Source organism: Nematostella vectensis, chromosome 13 (genome assembly GCF_932526225.1).
Source record: "Nematostella vectensis chromosome 13, jaNemVect1.1, whole genome shotgun sequence".
In the NCBI taxonomy this organism is placed as follows: domain Eukaryota; kingdom Metazoa; phylum Cnidaria; class Anthozoa; order Actiniaria; family Edwardsiidae; genus Nematostella; species Nematostella vectensis.
In genome coordinates, this window is record NC_064046.1 from 6,671,013 (window position 1) to 6,691,329 (window position 20,317).

General features: G+C 40.2%; 2 protein-coding genes across 3 annotated transcripts in view; one reads left to right on the forward strand and one right to left on the reverse strand.

The window, feature by feature from the left end:
• Positions 1-1,471: 1,471 nt before the first annotated feature.
• LOC5501757 (centrosomal protein of 76 kDa) lies at positions 1,472-8,325 on the reverse strand. Its single transcript, XM_032370064.2, has 11 exons — positions 7,946-8,325; positions 7,651-7,842; positions 7,050-7,324; positions 6,793-6,971; positions 6,492-6,660; positions 6,175-6,338; positions 5,695-5,818; positions 4,948-5,052; positions 4,641-4,748; positions 4,195-4,412; positions 1,472-3,920 (listed from the first exon to the last, which is right to left on the reverse strand). Exons 1-11 carry the CDS (start codon positions 8,223-8,225, stop codon positions 3,782-3,784), a joined length of 1,953 nt encoding a protein of 650 aa, XP_032225955.2. The 5' UTR covers positions 8,226-8,325; the 3' UTR covers positions 1,472-3,781.
• A 46-nt stretch (positions 8,326-8,371) lies between these two features.
• Positions 8,372-20,317, forward strand: part of LOC5501758 (pachytene checkpoint protein 2 homolog) — a 57,807-nt gene continuing 45,861 nt past the window's right edge. The window contains exons 1-6 of one of the 2 annotated variants that reach the window (XM_048720589.1): positions 8,372-8,617; positions 9,447-9,612; positions 16,658-16,778; positions 17,179-17,234; positions 17,376-17,416; positions 18,024-18,073. In XM_048720589.1, the coding sequence (XP_048576546.1) occupies positions 8,532-8,617; positions 9,447-9,612; positions 16,658-16,778; positions 17,179-17,234; positions 17,376-17,416; positions 18,024-18,073 (520 nt within the window). In that variant the 5' untranslated portion in view covers positions 8,372-8,531. The remainder of the gene's footprint in view (positions 8,618-9,446; positions 9,613-16,657; positions 16,779-17,178; positions 17,235-17,375; positions 17,417-18,023; positions 18,074-20,317) is intronic. The other variant, XM_001622969.3, reaches the window with a different exon arrangement.

Consider the following 20,317-nt stretch of genomic DNA (forward strand, 5'->3'; position numbering starts at 1 on the left):
GCTCCGAGCGCCCTTCCTCCTCTGTAATTGGCACCAATGGCTCTGCGGGGGCCTTACCAACGACCGTAAAGAGTCTGTAACGCCAATCGGGGTCTACCATCTCAAGCACCGGTGGCAACACTGCGTTTTCCCGCAGAGACTCTCGTGCGAGACCCACCACACCGACCCATCGTCATTAATATAAGGCCCCCGCATAACCGGCTATAGAGCAATGACACCTGCTCCACCAAGGTCTCGTATCTCCTGGTAAACACCGGCGCTTATGTCTTGGCCCCGAAGAGTGGCATCCACGCTTGGGAACCGAAGATGGGCGCCGCCGACGAAGAAAGAATAGTACTTCTCGGGGTCTAAGCCCTCTGGGCCCTTTTGCTCCAGCAAAGGGTCGAACTCGCGCCAGACTTTCTCTGTCCACGCTTTCGCCGGTACGAGCGGCTTAAGCAGCTTGTGTTTGACATCGTCGGGAATGTCCTCGTCCAGGATGTTCTGGACCAGCCCTGCTAGTACGGCAGGCGCCTCTTTGTCAGGCATGCTATTGAGAACCTCCTCTATGTAGGCGTCCATGTTTGGGTATGCCTTGTGCCACCCAGTCTCTAATTGCCCGTATCGCGGGCTGCGGTGCCAGACAGGACGAGTGTTTGGGTATGCCCTGTGCCACCCAGTCTCTAACTGCCCGCATCGCAGCCGGCGGGGCGAGTGTTTGGGTATGCCTTGTGCCACCCAGTCTCTAATTGCCCGTATCGCGGGCTGCGATATCAGACAGGACGAGTGCGAACCGTTCCCGAGCGCGCCTCTCGGTGCCGCGCATCCTCTGCCCTACACGATTCGCTCCGCAGGGGCGACACAACCGCGTCTCCGACTGCGTCCCTATGCCGCAGATCCTGCACGGCACGGGGAGGGGGCTGCCCTTACGGAGCCTTTGGAGGTGCACCTTGCAGTAGGCAGTAGGTGTCCATGCACCTCTGGCTGCACGTGTTTGCATGGACGACCTTTAGCCACCCGCAGTAATCTTTTCCGCGCTTCATCCTTCGAATGCTATGCACATGTGCATATATATATATATATATATATATATATATATATATATATATATATATATGCACATATACAATTGATGCCCGCACTTCCTCAACAACATGAACCTGCTATGAGCAGACAGGATATATAATTGTAAGGTTCCCACTCGTTTCTACGAAAGGCCCCAGTCCCGCCGTAGATTAATGATTGCTAGCCATTGCTAATTATTTATCTACGCGAAGTGGTCCCGACGTAGATTGATAATTGCTAATTATTTATCTACGCAAAGTGGTCCCGACGTAGATTGATAATTGCTAATCATTAATCTACGCGAAACGCGTTTCGGTGTCTATGAAATCCCCAATTCCCCCCCGTGAAGGTCTCTTGTTTAGGCTTTCCGTCATTAGAGAGCATACAAAAGGGAAACGGTACGATACCCCAAGTGATCTTGCATTCATCTCGTAAACATCATGTAATCTTCTTGTGATCATCTTAAAATTACTTGTGTAAAGTAGCGTTTGTAACAGCGACCAAGTAAACCCGGTACCGTCCCCACATTCTGGTGTACGGACCACAAGCGAAGTTTGTTATGTGCGAGCATAGAAAATTCGTCGCGATGCTCTCCTGCCTCTACCTCGTATCTCTACAAGCGTCTTCCTCGTATCCCTACAAGCCATTCCATCGTATCCCTACAAGCCTCTCCCTCGTATCCCTACAAGCCTCTCCCTCGTATCCCTACAAGCATCTCCCTCGTATCCCTACAAGCATCTCCCTCGTATCCTTACAAGCCTCTCCCTCGTATCCGTATAAGCCATTCCCTCGTATTCCTACAAGCCTCCCCCTCGTATCCCTACAAGCCTCTTCTAGGTATTCCTACAAGCCTCTCCCTCACATTCCTACAAGCATCTACCTCGTATCCCTAGAAGCCTCTCCCTCATATCCCTAAAAGCCTCTCCCTCGTTACTTACAAGCCTTTGACTCGTATCCCTACAAGCCTCTCCCTTGTGCAGGGTGCGCGCGAACGCTCTGCCCATCTTGGCTGCCAAAAAAATTGTAATTTCTTTATAATTAATTTTCGCGCAAATACTGTAATATTCCATATGATACCTAAGACTGCGCACCCTCCCCCTGCAAATCTTGGATATACACCTGGTATTTTCCAGCAATCTGGATCTCTATGGTAACGTACAGACACCTGTTCTCACCTGTATTTTGATTCCATTTACCCTATTCGCGTAGGAGGTGAGATCTATGTATTGCACTGACCCTACTCTTCTTCCACCGTATGGTATTGTGGTATGTGTCTTGTTACCACCTCTTCCGACAAGGCGCGCCTGCATGGGCGTTTAGCTAGTGTTTGTTGATTGCACAGGCCGGGTTCATCGTCCTGTAAGATCTGTCTTCTTTCAGCGACGAGAAAGTTCCCCCCGGTAACTCGTAGTTCCAGCACCGGTGAGAGATGGACACCCTCACAACTAACATGAAGTCCAGAGGGATTTATAATTCGATTACATCTATCTTTCTCATGAGCTCAGTTTAAATTCGTTCACAAGGTTATCGCTTACAGGCGCGTACCCAGGATTGGCTGAGGACAGGTGCGCATCCTCGAGAACCCAGGGCGTCGCGGTCAGCGTAACGAGGCGCGAAAGCGAGGTGGCAGAACCGCGAAGCCCTGGGTTCCCGAGGATGGGGGATGCGCAGTCATAGGTATCATATGGACAAATGGTGTTTTGCGATACTTCAATAAAATATGACGAAAGCTTAACAAACTAAGTTGAGTCTCACTCGAGCTCAAAAAGTTACTGATTTGTTTACTTAATGTTTACGAGGTAAACAAATACACAATTTACTTGTTTAACACTATTCTCGCAGAAAGTTCTTGTATTGCGATTGCGACACGCCCATTCTCACCGTCTTGTCTAAAATATCCCTTCTCACGGTAACCCCGCGGCTAAAGAATAAATACTACTTATTAACCGAGCGCGAGGTTAATAAGTTATTTATATGGCTTTTTTAAATATTTGTACGAGAAGAAAAACTTATGCTGCAGAAGTGAAAGAAGCAACCCTTTCTGGATTTACAAGCCACGAGTGCCCAACTCCAAACTCGAAATAATCGATTTATAAGATTTGTCAATTTGTAAAATGACCATGGAAAATTGCTTTTTACGCCGATTTTACCGACCTTCACATAAAAACATCCTTTCTTTTATGTTATTTCTTTTAGATTAGTTGTCTTTAAAGAAAATCGTCTTCAAACTCCCTGTGTTATGACAATTTCTCGCCATAATGATTTTGCAACGTGCGCGAAATTTCAAGTTTGCTGAAATTTTAGTATGTGATAAAACACTGTCTGAATATAACTATTGAAACTCATCCTTGCAGAAAAGTGGCAACAAATTGCTATTACAGTGTTGTTGATTGAAAACGGCTGAAATGTATCAGACAGAACGCTTTTTTTGCTGTGTAGAAAAGCATTCTGCAAATGGCGGCGGGTGCGACATTGACCAAGGTCACTTTAAACTCGATTTTCTACACGAAAGCTACCATTCCACATGGCCGCCAAGATGTTTTTGAAAACCTGAATAAACAAGCTTTTAATTGAGCCTAAGCAAGCTTGTTCTCGTAAAACGAGTACTCGGACCCAATTTTGGGCTCTTAGGTGATGGACTACATTATATTGAATGCAAATGCGTAATAACACTGGATTTATCACCGCCGATCGCATTTCTGAAACACAGACTTTGGTTCTCTACTCTGTGCATGCGTTATAACACAGACTTGTACTTGACGGCGAACATGATCCATGTTGCGCATGCGTTCTCGGGGTATGTGAACACGCGCACGCGCACCGCAAGTCTCACGTTATCGCCTCGACAGCTGATGATTTCTTCGCATATGGGTGATCTGTAACAATTATTACAAAACATATCTAATTATCAAGGATATAGAGCTCTGTGCTTTATACATAATAGGCATCAGGACGAGAGTTTCAAAAAGTGGGCACACAAAGGTACTCAACGGTTTACCTGGGGTATTCTGAGAGTTAAACTGGGGAATTCCAAGATTTTACCTGGATATTTTGAGGGTTAACCGGGGGTATTCTAAGGATTTGCCTTGGGTACCCTGTGGGCTTACCTGGGGTATCTAAGTGTTTACCTGGGTTATTCTAAGGATTTACCTGAGGCAGGTTGCAAAGGCTCTTCGCGCATTACGGTGTACAAACTGTATTGGGAAACCCTTGAAGGTGTGGCCGTCAGGGATAGCACGCCTGATAGCATGCTGGAACTCCTCATTGCCTACAGACACACCAGTGGAATGCTCGAGCTCGTAAGAGGCGAGGGCAGGGGAGAGGATGTGGCACAACTCATCATCCCAAGATGTGCTCAGTCCTAGGTCCTTTAGGCAGAGGTAAAGTAAAACGTGAGCTTGACTTGCTCTTTAGGTCTCCAGTAAGCAAAGTTCAAGAGTTAGGAAGGTTTTTTTCTTGTGAAAGTGAGAGCTATCCTATCTGGGATCAGCGACTAAGATTCTTAGCTTGTGCCCAATGTCATTACTAAAGTTTGGTGGGGTGGGGGGTAAGGGGAGTAAGGGGAAAAGGGTACAGACAGGTAGTGAGGGTAATACCTTTCTGTGATCGCCGACCAAGCTCCTCAGCTCGTGCTCCATATCATTACTTATGAGCGCTGAGTCTATGGTTGGTGGAAACAGAGGTGGAAGAGGGGGCATCGGAGGCTGTGCGAACAAAAAGCATCAGGTATTTTGTATGATACATCCTCTGAAAAAATGTGTAAGCGTTTGTAATTACATATACAAATAAAAGGAAAGCTAAGACCAAGAGCCCATTGGTTAAGGCACAGGGCCAATTTTACCAACCAGGCCCCCCCATATATTTACATCCTCATTATCAATGTCAGGAATGTTGTTTTCCTACCAGTATTTTAGTGCCACATATGGATTTCAGGGCATCTTCGCTCATTGCTTTCCACAGCGCTTCATTGTGGAGCTCAAATTGACAAACCTCCACAACATCCGTCGGCTGAGAGGAAATGGCAATAAATACATGTAAGCATAAAGGGCTGTTTTAAGGGCCTTGCATGGTCTGAGGAAATGTGAAAAAAATGTTGAGGTTGAACAAAACAATTGTTCCCAGTAATACAGTCTAGCTATCTTTATCAGAACTCAGAGGACAAAGAGCAACTATATAGATGTGCCACAACAGGGACCATTATCATTGTAACGTTGAGTGACATTTGTGTAATTAAAACATCAAGTATTACGTCATAATGCAAATTTATTATAGTACTAGTCAGACAACTCACGAGAAACTACAACACACCACTGGGTAAGAATGTTTGAAATGATATTACTTAGAGTCTTTTATGTAACTAATTCAGATTTCTCATACAGTAACATATTTTGAACGTTAACTCTCACACTCCGGTGAATTATATGGAAAATAAATTTAGATGTTTAAAACCATGGTTCAATTGTATTCGAGTCCATGCTAGCCCTACAATCATCATAACTATTGTTGTTCAGGGTAAACACAACTCTAGTATGGTCACTGGCAGGAATTGCTTCGCCAGTGTTTCTATTGCGCTCTACCTTTCTAGGTAAGTGTAATGCAGCTTGAGGAGATGCGCTCTCACTCAAAAATATAAAATGTGGTCCATCTTACCTGGCTGTTTGCATAGAACTCCTGATGGTTGAACACACATCCCACAGTGTGATATGGGTGCACAGGGCGTGCTTGCTGTTTATCCAGTGGAGGGTCATCAGGGTTAATAGGGCGGTGAACATATCTAATAATCAACAGATATTGGATAAGCCTGACATTATCTGCGCAAGCCTAAATAATTTTCAATGGTGGTCAGCTATACTGTAGACCCAGTGCCATATTTGAAATTACACAAGAAGATCCTGGGGAGGAAGTTGTACTTGCTATTTTGTTGTTTAAAACATACAAGTCACTTTCGTATGTATCTGTCTGTATAAAACACACAGAAAACATCACAATGTAAGTAACAAAAATATAGACGTCAAAGATAAATTGCAGCCAGTACAAGGAATTTCAATATTCAGCTAAAATAATAAGGCATGCCTTTTAATAGCTTAAAACACTGAACTTTCATTGTTTTCATTACTCAATTTCTTTTACCTGTGAGCAGTGAGGCTTTCCCAAAAGGTGGCCTCTCCTTCAGGACTGATGGTGACCACCCACGTGTGTGCAACACCCTTGCTCTTGGTCCCCCCACACACATATGCATTGAGGCCAAACCCAAGCAGCAAACTACACAGAAGGGTGGCGTGGTCCTCACAATCCTAAAAAGGTGAGAACCAGTGAATTACAGTCACGTTACCCTCTTGTCCCAGAGCCTCGAACATCTATAACCAAGTGTTAAAACAAGCTATAACCAGTCTCAACTTGAAGGGTGGCCATTTAATAAAAAAAATATTGCATACAGTTAATTTTACCCCTTTTCTTTTGCACAGAAGGGCGTGGAGGCTGCTCCACATCTCTGCTTTCCCGCCACCCACACTGGGTGTACGCTCATAACCCAGCAGACTGACAAACCTAGCAGCCTGTCGAGGGGTGTCAAGGAGTCTTCCCGTGCGCAGAGGGTGGACAAAGGAGCATACAGGCCTGTGGATATACACTTAATTACAAGTTGAATAATGTAGGCAAGTGTAGGCATATTTGATTATGACAAGAAGAAATCAAATTGTTTAAAATCATATCTTTGTGAATTATTTATCAAAACACAACATCACATGCCTGTTAGTAGCACATTCATCTTGTGCAAATATCTTGACAAGTCTTTTAGAATGGGAGGGGCGGATCTGTAGAAATTCACGCCACCACTGCTTAGCATACACCAGAAAAAGCCTCTCACGCTCTGCAACCCTGTTGTGTTCCAAGTTGATCTGGGCTTTAATCACTTCTTCTGTAAGGATCTAAGCAAACAGCAACATCAAATATTTACTGTAAGGGTGGGTTACAAGCATTCTTTCTGGTTTTCTGCACTGCTATACCTTGCTAAACCTTGGAATCATTTCAAACTTTACATCAAGTATCCCCACTGGAACTTTAGCTTCTGCTCCAACACCATTTATCTCCACAGAACAGGTCATCCGACCAGTTGGGTTGAAAAGTATGTTACGCCATTCTAGGTAATGTGAGCCGAGGAGAGTGGTGTCGCCGGCAGTGTCTGTCTTGATAAGGACAATGTGAATGGTGTCAGAATGTGACAGGAGTGTGGCGGCATCTGCCATCTTGCTCTTGTCATGTTGAAGCTCCAGGAGGAAGCCTAATTAGCACATAAGGAAGGAATTACAACTTGTACAGTCATCACCACAACAAATTGCAGAATGATGGCCCCAAAGTACTGTTACCCCTATCATAGTTGAGTAGGATTGCCCTACTCAGAGAATGATCGCCCAACATTAGAAATGTTTGTCTTTTGAAGCAAGAAAGTCATGCAAGAAAAGAATATTCTTGCCCTTGGCCCCAGAGAGAATTCCACATAATATAACCTTATAGGTCAGGCTCCAGTCTAAAATCCAGTTCACACTATTGACACTTTCAGGAAGATCTGGCCCCACTAACCTTCAGTAAGATCCGGTTCACACTTACCTTCAGTAAGGTCCGGTTCACATGCACATGGTACAGGGCATGACCTGAATCTTTGTCCTCTAAAGTGAACATGAAGCGTGAAAGTAGAGGTGACCCTGCCAGGGAGAGGTTCCGGATCCTGTAGGTGCTCTAAGAAGGCCTTGCCTCCAAGCACCTGCATATAAAGGTACCTTCTGGTGGGGTCCACCCCAACTGCAATGACAAAATGTGGCTTCCCTTTTTAATGTTGTGAGGAGGGGGGAGGGGGTGGGGAGTAAGAAATTCCATTATTACAGTAGCATGTCGATCAATGTACCTCTAATTGCTTCTTCCTTCTCTACTTCCCTCTTTTCACCCCCCAGTTTAGCTTTCCTTTTTTCCCTTTCTAGACCCTCAAATCTCAGCGATCGCATGACTTCATCAACGATCCCCTTCTCCTTCAATGCATTTAGCAAGCTTGCTTCATCTATTTCCCGATCGTCCCCAACAAACGACTCCTCGACGCAGCCTTTGATACGAGAATGAACGCTTGCATGAGACATGTGGTTATGTATAATCTGTTTAAGCTCTTGTATCTTTTCCGGCGGCAAAGACATATTTATAAAATAAATCGTCGCTAGCTACCGCACTCTTTCCAAAACAAACATTTTCAAAAATGGCGGAAAATTAGTTGTACCCGGTATTTCTCAGCCAATCATTACCGGGAAGACTAGGACAAGCTTTACTGCTCATGACTTATACGCTGTACCGCTGATTTCTTACGGGCTCACTCATATTTGGCGCAAAAAATTTGAAATCACATCTAGAAAATGTGATTTTTTTTTTTTTGCGAGAGCGGCTATTATATTGTTATTCTAACGATGTACCAGGTGTATTAGTTAACTGAATTTTGTATTGGTGTCATGGATGAGGTCAGTAAGCTTTGCGAGGCTCTTCCGCCGTCTGATGTACCAACTTTTCACGTCGAAGTCTGCCAGCAACCTTGCAGGTACCGATACTAGGAAAAACCCTGCTACAATACAATACTTAATTAGCCGCAATAGATTATCAAGTCAAGACTTTCACGATACAAACAATTGAAAGCATACACGACGGCAAAAGACAAATATAGCCAGGTCTTTTCAATCGATAGAACCCTATAATCCACGTTAAAAACGATTTATATCGATAAAATCAATTTTAGTAAGTGAGTAAGACTACAGTTCTGAGGGCCCAATTCAAACGTAACTTATGTATTTGATTTATTATTGTATTTATTGGATCGTTTTGTAGAAATCGAGTCCCATTGGGCCCTTCATTTTGTAGTTGCTCCTTTTGATTAAGATTGAGTAAGAAGAGATCGATGTTTAACAATATGAATAATAGGGGACTTGCGCTAAAAAACACAATGACTTTTTAGGTGACAAACTAGTCTTTTTTTCAAAAAGGGTTTGTTTTCATTTGAAAAATTTATTTTTTCATTGTTCTCTGGCATGACAGGCACATTTATTTCTGTGTTTATTTTGGCTTGAATTTGCCACTTAAAAGGTCATGGGATCTCATAGCGCAAGTCCCCTATTAGAAAAGAATGGTGGGAGTATCAATTATTATCTATCAATCCAATCAATACCAATTAATTAAAGGATTCAATTGATTTTGTTAGTCAGATCAATTGGTTTTTCCATATCGATTGCTTATTGATTGAACAGGCCAGAAATATTGACTGAGGAAAAGGGACACTGCCTCCCATTATCCTCACAGTGCCCCCCCTTCCCCCGGCATTGCTGTTCATGTTATGATAATGATGAATGGTTAACATAATGGTTTTGTCATCACAGCACTGCCTTGCCCAACACCTTGAAGGATTATGTCAAGCAATTCCTGATATGTATCGGCACTGCTTATGGTGATACAACCTTCAACCACTTTGAGAATGAGTTCCTGAACGAACATATCAAATCTATTTCCATCTGCGACACAGATCTTGTGCTGGTAGAGAGAAAGGTATCGTGTGTGGAACAAGTCAAATCTATTTAGCAATTCCACATGAGAAACCAAAAAAATGGAAATTTCAAAACTAACATTTCTGAATATTTTTTTTCACATTTGTACTTTTTTATGCCTAGAGTTTATGAAATCAACATTTTTTTCCTGATGCACATTTAGAGGGGAGGGGGGGCACCAAACAACTAGACTGCCAAAGGTTTATTGACTTGGGAAAAAAAGCCTCACAACCACTATAGGGAATTCTTTTTATAACACTCAACATTACAATCATAAACCATGATTCTATTCATGATTTACTTTTTCAAGAGATGTTGAAAAAACACTGTCAATCTTCTTTTTAGTCGTAAAACGAAATCGGACGTTGGGAGATTCCATTTTCTTATTCATGAAAACTAACTTGAATAAGAAACAGTTCCCTATTCGTGTCTCTGCACTAATCTATTTGTTTTGTCAGAGCCTTTTCTAAGTAGCACTATCTGTCAAATTGTGGTTTTGTTAGCAAGGTCAAATTCATACGACACGCGTACGTAGTCAAGTAAAGCGTGAATAAACTTTTCCAAACATATTGTGAGAAAATACTAACTATCCTCTTTAGAGTAGATTCCTTATTCAGATAAATATTTAAAAAGAAATCGGGCGTTATGAAATACCATTTCCTTATTCAAGAAATGTTTAGAAAATACTAAAGAACCCTCTTTTTTAGTCTATTCCTTATTCGGATAAATGGTAATAACAAGATCGGATGCTTTAAAATCCCATTTTCTTTTTCGAGAAATGTTGTGCAAACACTAACAACCCTCTTTATAGTCTATTTCTAATCCGAATGTCGTAGTAAAGATGTTGAAAAAAAAAAACACTTTAACAACCCTCTTTATAGTCCATTCCTTATTCGGGTCATTCCATATGAACTCAACCAAAGTGAAAAAATCTTTACACGTCACCGACTCCGATTTTGCTCAAATATATTTTGGTTATATATTATGTATAAGGAACACATGCAAAATTTTAGGGTCCAACTCTAAAGGCTCTCTGAGATATGGCCTTCCCAAAATTGAGGGCTACGCCGCCATTTTACCCTCGTGAGGGGCAAACGTCAGTTTATACGAATTTAAGAGCTCAATATCTTCAAAACTAACTACAGGGACAGGGCTGAAAATTACTACTCTGACTAATTCTGGTCCAGGCTTTCAGAATATGCCATCAGAATTGCTCCATCTCCTCTCTTTTTCTAGTTTTTGGCCTATCAATTATGGTTCTTTGCATAGGCGGAAATCAAAAATCCAACTTTCAGGGGTCCCCCATGAGACCAAAGTGTTGATAAAAGTTATAACTGTGCTAGATTCCTTCAATTGGGGTGCATGTCTATCTGTACTATGAGTATGGACTATCTAGAAGGCATAATATAGGAGTTAGGAAACCCGGAAAAGGCTTCCGCCTGAAAAACAACATTTTTTTACCAAATTTCTGATGGCATGTTCGCCATGTGGGCAAATACCCATGGTAATGAAATTTGTTCTATATGACTGCACATATCTGGGCTCTATTTGTTCAAAATTTCAACTTGTTTTCTCATCTCCTTCATTGTTTTGTCATGTTGGCAAATATAGGTGTTTTTTACGAAAACGCACCATATTGGCCTATTAGAGAAGCCATATATGTACATGTAGATGATACAGTCTATCATCAATTGAATATGCATAGAGAATGTCAAACAGTGAATTACATGTACTAGTACAGAGGGCTTATTCAAATCAAAGAGTTCATGCAAATAATGGCAGCTTCTTCTGAATAATGGCAGCATCTTCAGCAGCAAGCCTATAAAACCATGCACTCGGTCCTTGGAGCTCAGGTGCAGAGACCAAGCATACTATGTTCTGGACTGGTACCCAGCAAGCATTCTTGCGAACAGAAGCAGGCCAAGACAAAAGTCCTGTTTTAGAGTGCTGCATAAAGTTTACGAATACATCATCATTGTCGTCTGAACGCTCCACTATACAACCAATGTACCACTCCTTATCATACATGGATGCAACATATTTCCCTGGCTGCAACTCTGTAGTATCCAGCTCTGACACCAGCTGGTCTCTACCTACAACAGTGAAATGGTCATCGGCCGATATCCGTTTCATTTGCAGTTCTGTTCGGGAAATCGGAATAAAGCAGTGGTGGGACCTTGTGCCAGTTACTTTCACTACTTTGTCATATCGTGCTGGCAAGTCGAAGCTCCTTTCATTATCTACCACATCAGCAGCTGATACAAAAAAAACTTCACTCCTGGTATATTCCTACTTAACCAGTCATACATTTGTGAAGCAGTTAGTATCTGTTGCTGCCTGAAGACTGGCTCTTGCCACCAAACGTTTAATGGTGCCACCAATTCCATCACATGGACTTTTGCCATGTGAAGTGGCAAAAAAATGCCACACTGCCTTGAGCCCATAATCTTCTTCATGGTGGCAGAGGTTTGAAAAGTTCTTAAAGTTTTTGTATTGGCTCGCTGCACCATCACTAAAGTATAGGAGTTGTTGGATAAATGGCAGTTCAGCTTTAATGTAAGACACTATGGTCGAGATGAAGGCATGCACAGTTGTGGTTTCATGTTTCAGACAGTCTGATATTACACACATGGAAGAACACTGAAGGTCCCCTGCCAGTTTGGAGTAGATCATGAAGGGATGAAGGGTTGCCTTGGCATTGTTCCAATGAAACCCTTGTACTTCGTCCTGTATTACGAAGCTGTAGTTCTCAGCGAAATCTAACATTACTATGGCTTCCTCTTCTTTCAAATCTATGAAATGGTGCGATCTGAGAGAATCAAATGAACTGCATGTAGTTTGAATAAAGTCAGTTACAGTGGAGGTAAGACATAACATGGATGTTCTGTCCACATGTGCCCATTGTTTGTATGTTACTGTATCATTAGAGTCAAAGTCATTTGTTGAAAATATGTCAGACAAGTATTGCTACCTTCCCAGGGCATGATTCACATAGGTGCAACATACATTGACGGCTGCTCACGGAACATACTATTTTCCCAAGCAAGTCTTTGTAGTCATGACTGCCTGGAATAGCCGCTGCAATAAGTTTCGCATTTTGGTGTTGCTCACAGACACAAACAGAGTGCATTCCCGAGGCAGTAACAGGAACACAGCATTTTGGATGCAAATCACAAAACTTCGAAAATCCTACTTTATCTGCAGGGTACTTTTTCTTGTACTCCACATACAGTTCATGCAGATTTACAAGCAATAGCTGTTTCTGCCTATGGACCTTCACGTTATTCTCATTAACAGAAACAAATTCCTTTTTTCCAGGGCATATGCGTGGATATTCCTCTGACTCATAGAATTTGACAATATGTTCTAAAACATCAGAAGGGAGTGCTCTTCCACCCTTCTTCGGGTCAGGATCAGCAAGAATACCCTTTTCTCGTCTAAGTTGCCGTGATCTCCATACCATATGATCAGTTACACCAAAGGTATCGACAATCTTTTTCCGCGACCAACTCTCTGGTTCAACGATTTTCGATCAAATTCTGGGGAATGGAAGTCGCTGTCACTTGAACTGGTTTGGCTGTCATCGTGCTGTTCACAACATCGGTCATAACAATTTGAGCAAAGTTTCTCTCCTGGTTTCAACTTGAACTTTGTAGCCATTTCTTTGTCAACAGTTCGTAGGGATTCTATAAAAGGACTGTGAACTACATTGCATGAGAGAAACCAACAAAACATGACCAAATAAATGGCTGTTCTCGGCAGAAAAATGAAACTAGGCAACCTTACTTACTTGTAATATGTTTCTTATGAAGAGAAAATGGGTCTGTGCAAAACCTCTGCCTCATATCGTGACAAATACAACTTTTCATGATGGAAACACATCTGGTCATCTTCAGAGAGTGAAATGCCACTCCGCCAGTTCAAAAGCTGCCTATCCACTTCTTCCAGATCACCAACTGAAATTCGACCAGACTTTCTGCAGTAAACATGCTTGTCACATTCTTCATTCAAAGAAACCCCAATTTTACACCTTTCAGAAGCCATGCAGAAGCTTTCAATTAATGAGAAGTGATTAGCTGTTTTTGTCTTAACCAGAGATGAAGCAATGCCAGCAATGCAATACCGGTGATAGATGATGCAATACCCACAATGCAATACCAGTGGAAGATGATGCAATACCCAGGGGGCATGATGCAATGCCCAATTTTGCCAAATCCTGTATTCCAAAGGAAACATTGCAACATCAGATGATATCAGGAAGATTTCCAACTAAAAAGAGTGTTGAATTGATCTGCTCTGACAACTTTAATCTCTGAATGATCGGAATAGTGCGTTTTCTTAAAAAAACGCCTATATTTGCCAACATGACTAAACAATGAAGGAGATGAGAAAACAAGTTGAAATTTTGAACAAATAGAGCCCAGATATGTGCAGTCATGTAGAACAAATTTCATTACCATGGGTATTTGCCCACATGGTGAACCCTCCATCTGAAAATTGGTAAAAAAGTGTTATTTTTCAGGCGGAAGCCTTTTCTGGGTTCCCTAACTCCTATATTATGCCTTCTAGATAGTCCATACTCATAGTACAGATAGACATGCACCCCAATTGAAGGAATCTAGCACAGTTATAACTTTTTTCAACACTTTTGTCTTATGGGGGACCCCTGAAAGTTGGATTTTTAATTTCCGCCTATGCAAAGAACCATAATTAATAGGCCAAAAACTAGAAAAAGAGAGGAGTTGAATTCTGATGGCATATTCTGAAAGCCTGGACCAGAATTAGTCAGAGTAGTAATTTTCAGCCCTGTCCTGTAGTTAGTTTTGAAGATATTGAGCTCTGAAATTCGTATAAACTGACATTTGCCCCTCACGAGGGTAAAATGGGGGCGTTGCCCTCAATTTTGGGAAGGCCATATCTCGGACACCCTTTAGAGTTGGACCCTAAAATTTTGCATGTGTTCCTTATACATATAGAGGTATTACCAAAATAAATTTGAGCAAAATCTGAGTCAGTGACCTGGGGACCTCTGGTTGAGTTCATATGGAATGACCCATTCGGGATAAGTGGAAAAAATGAAATCAGGCGTTGTTGTGAAATACCATTTTCTTATTCGAGAAATGTTTAGAAAATACTAAAGAACCCTTTTTTTTAGTCTATTCCTTATTAGGATAAGTCGTTAAAACGAAATCAGGCATTATGAAATACCTTTTTCAGGAGATGTTGAAAAAACACTAACAACCTTTTTTTAGTCTATTCCTTATACGAATAATTAGTAAAAAAGAAGTCAGGCGTTATGAAATACCATTTCCTTATTCGCCTTATCTAAGTAGCTAAGATGTGAATTGACAACAAGCAGTATCTGTCAAATTGTGGTTTTGTTAGCAAGGTCAAATTCATACGACACACGTAGTCAAGTAAAGCTGAATATTTCTCTTCTAAACATACTAATGCCTTTTGAATGGATACCCAATGTACAAATACATTAATTAGATGTGAGGTAGATTTCCTCTCTTTTCCTAGACTCATTTGTGAAAGCGATTGCATTGCGTAATTTGACCTTTTGTAGCAGATAGTCTCATGTTCACAGCTCAGCAGCACAGCACGTGAATGCAACCAGAACTATCCGACGAAAATGCTTGTTCTGGGTAAAGTGTAATGCCTAAATACTGTTTCAACTTGAATTAAAAGTTATGTAAGTACCCCACGGATTTTAATAAGGAACTGAGCGAATAAGGAAACAGACGAAAAAGGAACTGCTGATAAGGAACCAGAATCAGACTGGTGCGTTACAGACGTTACATCTTGTTGCATTACAGACTTAATGCCTTTTGTTGAGCAAGAAAAACACTTAATATTTAATATTTATTGTTTGATACATCACTCCAATCTCTCCAAATTATCTGTCAAGGACATATTGCAAAATTTATGCTGTGAAACCAGTTCACAAAATTACTATGTATTATTTGATACATTTATGCATTATTACTTCCATAAAAGAAAATAAAAGAAATTGTTAAGTGATTTGGCCACTTCTTATGAAACTGGTTGTGAGATGCAAAAGCCAAAACAAGTGATTAACTTCGTCAAGAGATAACTATGCAAAAAAAATATGTTATTAGAAAACAATTCTTGATGTTTAGGCTGAAAATTTATAATAAAATCAGAAAAAGAAAAAATTCTTTGAATTTTTATTTGATAAATAAGAGAGGATTGATACTTATTTTTGAACTAAAATTTACTATAACATATGCAAATAGTTTGGTTTTATCAACTGCATGGAAATTGCCTTATTGGGCTCCCTGAGGTTTTTTTAAAAACAATTATATTTAGCTGCATCTATAGATAAAAACAGAAAAATTCACCAGTAGCTAAAAGAGAAAGTCGCTAAACAATATATAAAATGCAATAATATTGTCAAAATAGTTAATTACAGATTTACATTTTCACACGTGTAACATCTGTAACAAAACATGTAACGTCTGTAACAGAACGTTTATATATGAACCTTAATAGTTCAAAAACTATGGGTGCATTCTTGAAAGTCACCCTTACATAGAAAGCATCTAACATCTAACATAAGATTTATTACAAAGATAACATCAACATGTTATTAGATTCACAGAGTTTTCAATTAAAAAAAAGTTTTTGAAAAAAGCAGTTTTTCTGATGTAAAGTCTGTAACGCTAACAAAACTACAATTTAAAAATAAGAAAATATAGCTTTACTTATTTTCTTAACATAGGCATCTATAAGGTTGATTAAGCCTTTACAAAAAAAGCACAAGTATAATTTAAACACTTAAATGCAATGAAGATATGACATGATGAAAATTGAAAAATGTGTTCCAAATGTAACGTCTGTAAAGAAGAACTGCTCCATTATTGTTTGTATAGTGCATTGTTTACTTATTTTGGTACATTTATTGTACTTTATAGCAAAGCTAAGAAAAATACTTGAAATCACCAGTCATACTTTGAGCCAAGATAAAAACCTCCTATGGTGTACCACATTATAACACATGCGTATCTTTAATTCGTTACCAGGCAATAGATCTCCAGTCCTGTAAACTGGCAATCCATGTCTTCCAACTACACGATGATGGTCCAGCTAGTGAAGAGTTAGAGGATGAAATCACAGCAGCCAATCACTGGCTTTTACCAGCAGGTAATCTGTCTTCCTGTCTGTCGTCTCCCTGTTCGGTCTGTCTTTTTTTCTGTCTGCCTTACTGTCTGTTTACTTGTCTGCCTGGCTGTTGTCTTACTGTCTGTTTAGCTGTCTGTCTGTATGTCTGTCTTCTGTCCATCTGACTGACCGTCTGTCTGTTTCCTATCTGTCTGACTGACCATCTGTCTGACTGGCTGTCCATTTACCTGTCTGTCTTAATGTCTCCCTGTCCATCCATAGTTTGTGTTTTCTTGTCTGTCTGACTGTCTGTCCAGCTGTCAGACTGTCTAACAGTCTGCTTTCCTGTCTGTCTGTTTTCATCTGTTTGTCTTATTTACTGATGCAAACTTACAACAAGATCTGATTATGTCAAAGTAACAGATGTTGTTTTACCTCTTAGCTGAATTTGAAGGAATATGGGATAGCTTGGTGTTTGACACAGATGTCAAAGCCCAGGTATGTTAATCTAATAATCATCATACAATATATAAGTATTTTTTACTCAATTTATAGCTTCACATGTTATCAGCTAGACTAACCTATTTTGCTTTTTCCCACAATGGGCATGCATTGAAGATGTGTATTTTTTTTCAACAGCTTATAAACTATGCAACCACAACACTGCTGTTTTCAGACAGGTAGGTTCCTCATTCATTTTTTACAGTGCAAGCCAGTGTGATACTGCTACTGCAGTAATCGTGTCCAGGTGGTTATTCTAGATTGTCAGATTTGTGCAGTAACCCAATTAAAACCGATGAGGATTTTAGAAACACAATCTAAAGGACATGAACTTCGCCAGCACATCGGAACATGATGTACTTAACAGTTTAAAGTTTAAGCATTTATACACTGTGACTCTTGCATGCTGTTGGCTAACTTTTGTAGAAGTCTATGTTGTTGGTGGCCATGATACTGCATTGTGTTTAGACACAGGATCTGAATGAATCTTTTACTGCTGGTCTAAATTTCATTGCTAGCAAACTAAATCTACATGTGAAATTAAATCCACCCTACAGTACACAAGAAAAGGCTCTTTTCTATTGGTAATACATAAAATAATCTATGATTTATCTCTAATCTATTTCCTGAGAGTTATATATTTCAATATTCAAAATGAAACAGGAACACACATGAGTTGTATCCATAGAATTTGATATGTATGTAGTCAGTGCTGAGCAATGAGTAGGATTGTACACCTTTATTCAGACAATTAAAATCTCTCTGGCTTCTTTTAAATTTTCACAGAGGTGTTAATGCAAATATCATAACATGGAATAGAGTCATACTGCTACATGGTAGGTATACAGTATTTACAGCCCTGAAAATTAATAAAAAATATTTTGTTTTATTCACAAAGGTATTCGACCGCCCTACCCAAAGGGCTGAAACCTTGAATGAACACTACTCTTTCCATGTACTGTTCCAAATAAAAATGCATGCAAATGTTGGATTCCCACTAACTGCACTCTCTAACCTACACTTTTGAAGCCCTTGCAATTTTCCTTCTCGCCAGTTTGTAGTTTGTTACGTCATTTCCATGAATCTTTCTCTCACCAGGGTGAATACTGGTGGGCTGTTATTTGTTTGTATTGTCATTCAAATAAAGAGCATTTTGATAAATAGGTTTGGCAACCCCAGATATGGTAATATCACTCTATGGGTAATTCCACAGTATTTGGGACATAAAATGCTAAGAAGTGAAATGGCTTAAAGAATAATTTAATCTAGCTTACTGAGTTGAATAAAGACTAAATGTCTCTATTTTGCACTTTTTGGTACTTTATGCATAATCACATATCCTAAATTATCATAAATGTACCATGTAAGCATTTTTTGTGTCACGGAGGGGACAGTTTTCAGCCAAAATAGTCCAGCCTCTAAAAGCAAATCTGATATTGACTGTAAGGACATAAAGTGTTTTTTTAGAGTCAATGTAATAATGTAATAATGCATAGTGAAAGGTACTGTAGCAGCATTTTGTCCAAAATTGGTTTGTCCCCTCCGTGACAAATCAATGTTAAATGTTTTGATAATTTACAGAAAAACTATTGTAACTGCTCAGTTTTGTAAAAACTACTGAGGTGTAGGACAACATAACAAATTCAGAAATTGTAAAATTTGTTTGCAAATGTCTTTTTCTATTAAGATATTATTTCAAAAGTTTATGTCACGGAGAGGACATTTTTGTCATGGAGGGGACACTTGATGTGATAAATATTTTAAAATTTTGTTTTTTTCTTGCTCAGTTATCAAACATTGACATATTTGTTATCTCTTCATTTATTTTACTTACTAATATAAAGATCCTAATAGCCAAGGAAAGAGAAAAGAAAAGGCTGCAGAGAGAAAAGGAAAGATCCTATCAGAACAAAGAAATTGAGAATCAAAGTTTCAGTGAATTAAAAAGGCAGTGATCTGGGCAAAAAAGCATTTGCCAAAAATGTCCTAAACGAAAAGTTTCAATCATTTCCAAGATGGTCCAAGAGTTATTGCCAGGCAAAAGAAATGCTGTGGTAGATGTATGTGGAATAAAATTTAAACAACCAAAACTTAATACCAGCTGTAAGATGCGCAGTGATGCCCTTACCGATAAAGAGGTGACAGATTGAGGAGTTCTATTGAAGAGATGATATTAGCCGGATGATACCAGGGAAGAAAGATTTTGTCTCTTTCAAGCTTCCAGATGGCAAAAGAGAACACCTCCAAAAAGAAATCTCTTTCGGTGAAACGCACAAGTTCTCAAAGGAAAGGGGTAAAGTTGAAGTAAGAAAATCAAAGTTCGCAGAGCTTAGGACTAAAGAAGTAATCCCTTTATCCTTAATTGATCAGGAAGTCTGTATATGCAAATACCATGAGAACATAGACCTTCTCCTCCAAGGCTTGGCTAAGCTCACAGGGAAAAGTCCAATCACTTGTGAAAATGCTGTTTTGAAGACAGTCTGTAGTATTGAGTGCCGTAAATGCATCCTACTGGTTTCTCTTGTGTGTTCTTCCCAAGATGCAGGCAATCATTGTTCTTGAGAGCCTGGCTGGGGTCTATGCTAAGCCTACCCATAAAAAAGCTCTTTCTAAAATGTGGCTAGCCTTACAATCAGTTTCTAATACTACTCTTTGCGCAACCACATGGCATTTCTATGTCATCAGCAAAGATGAGATACCCCAACAAACAACTACATATGACTGTGGAGTATGTCATATGTGGAGTATGACATACTTGTATGTCTGCCAGGTCACTTTCTCTTTCATGCCCTCTTGTGCTAGATGCTAGCCTAGTGGATGTGCGTCATCCATGATCTCCACCTAAAGAGGGTAAGCTCAGTTTCTACTGTAAGGCTCAAAGTGGGAGACTGTGTGGCAGTTGACTACATCTGTCACTTCTACTATCGAAGGCTGGTGAGAGAAATTAGTAAGACTTTGTAGCATTGGCGCCGCATTCTTTCACTGGCCAAGAATAGATGCTTGCTGTTGTACACACTAGCTGCATCCTTTATGCTCCTGTTCACCTGAAGGGTAACTGCCCATTCACAATCCCAGTGCAC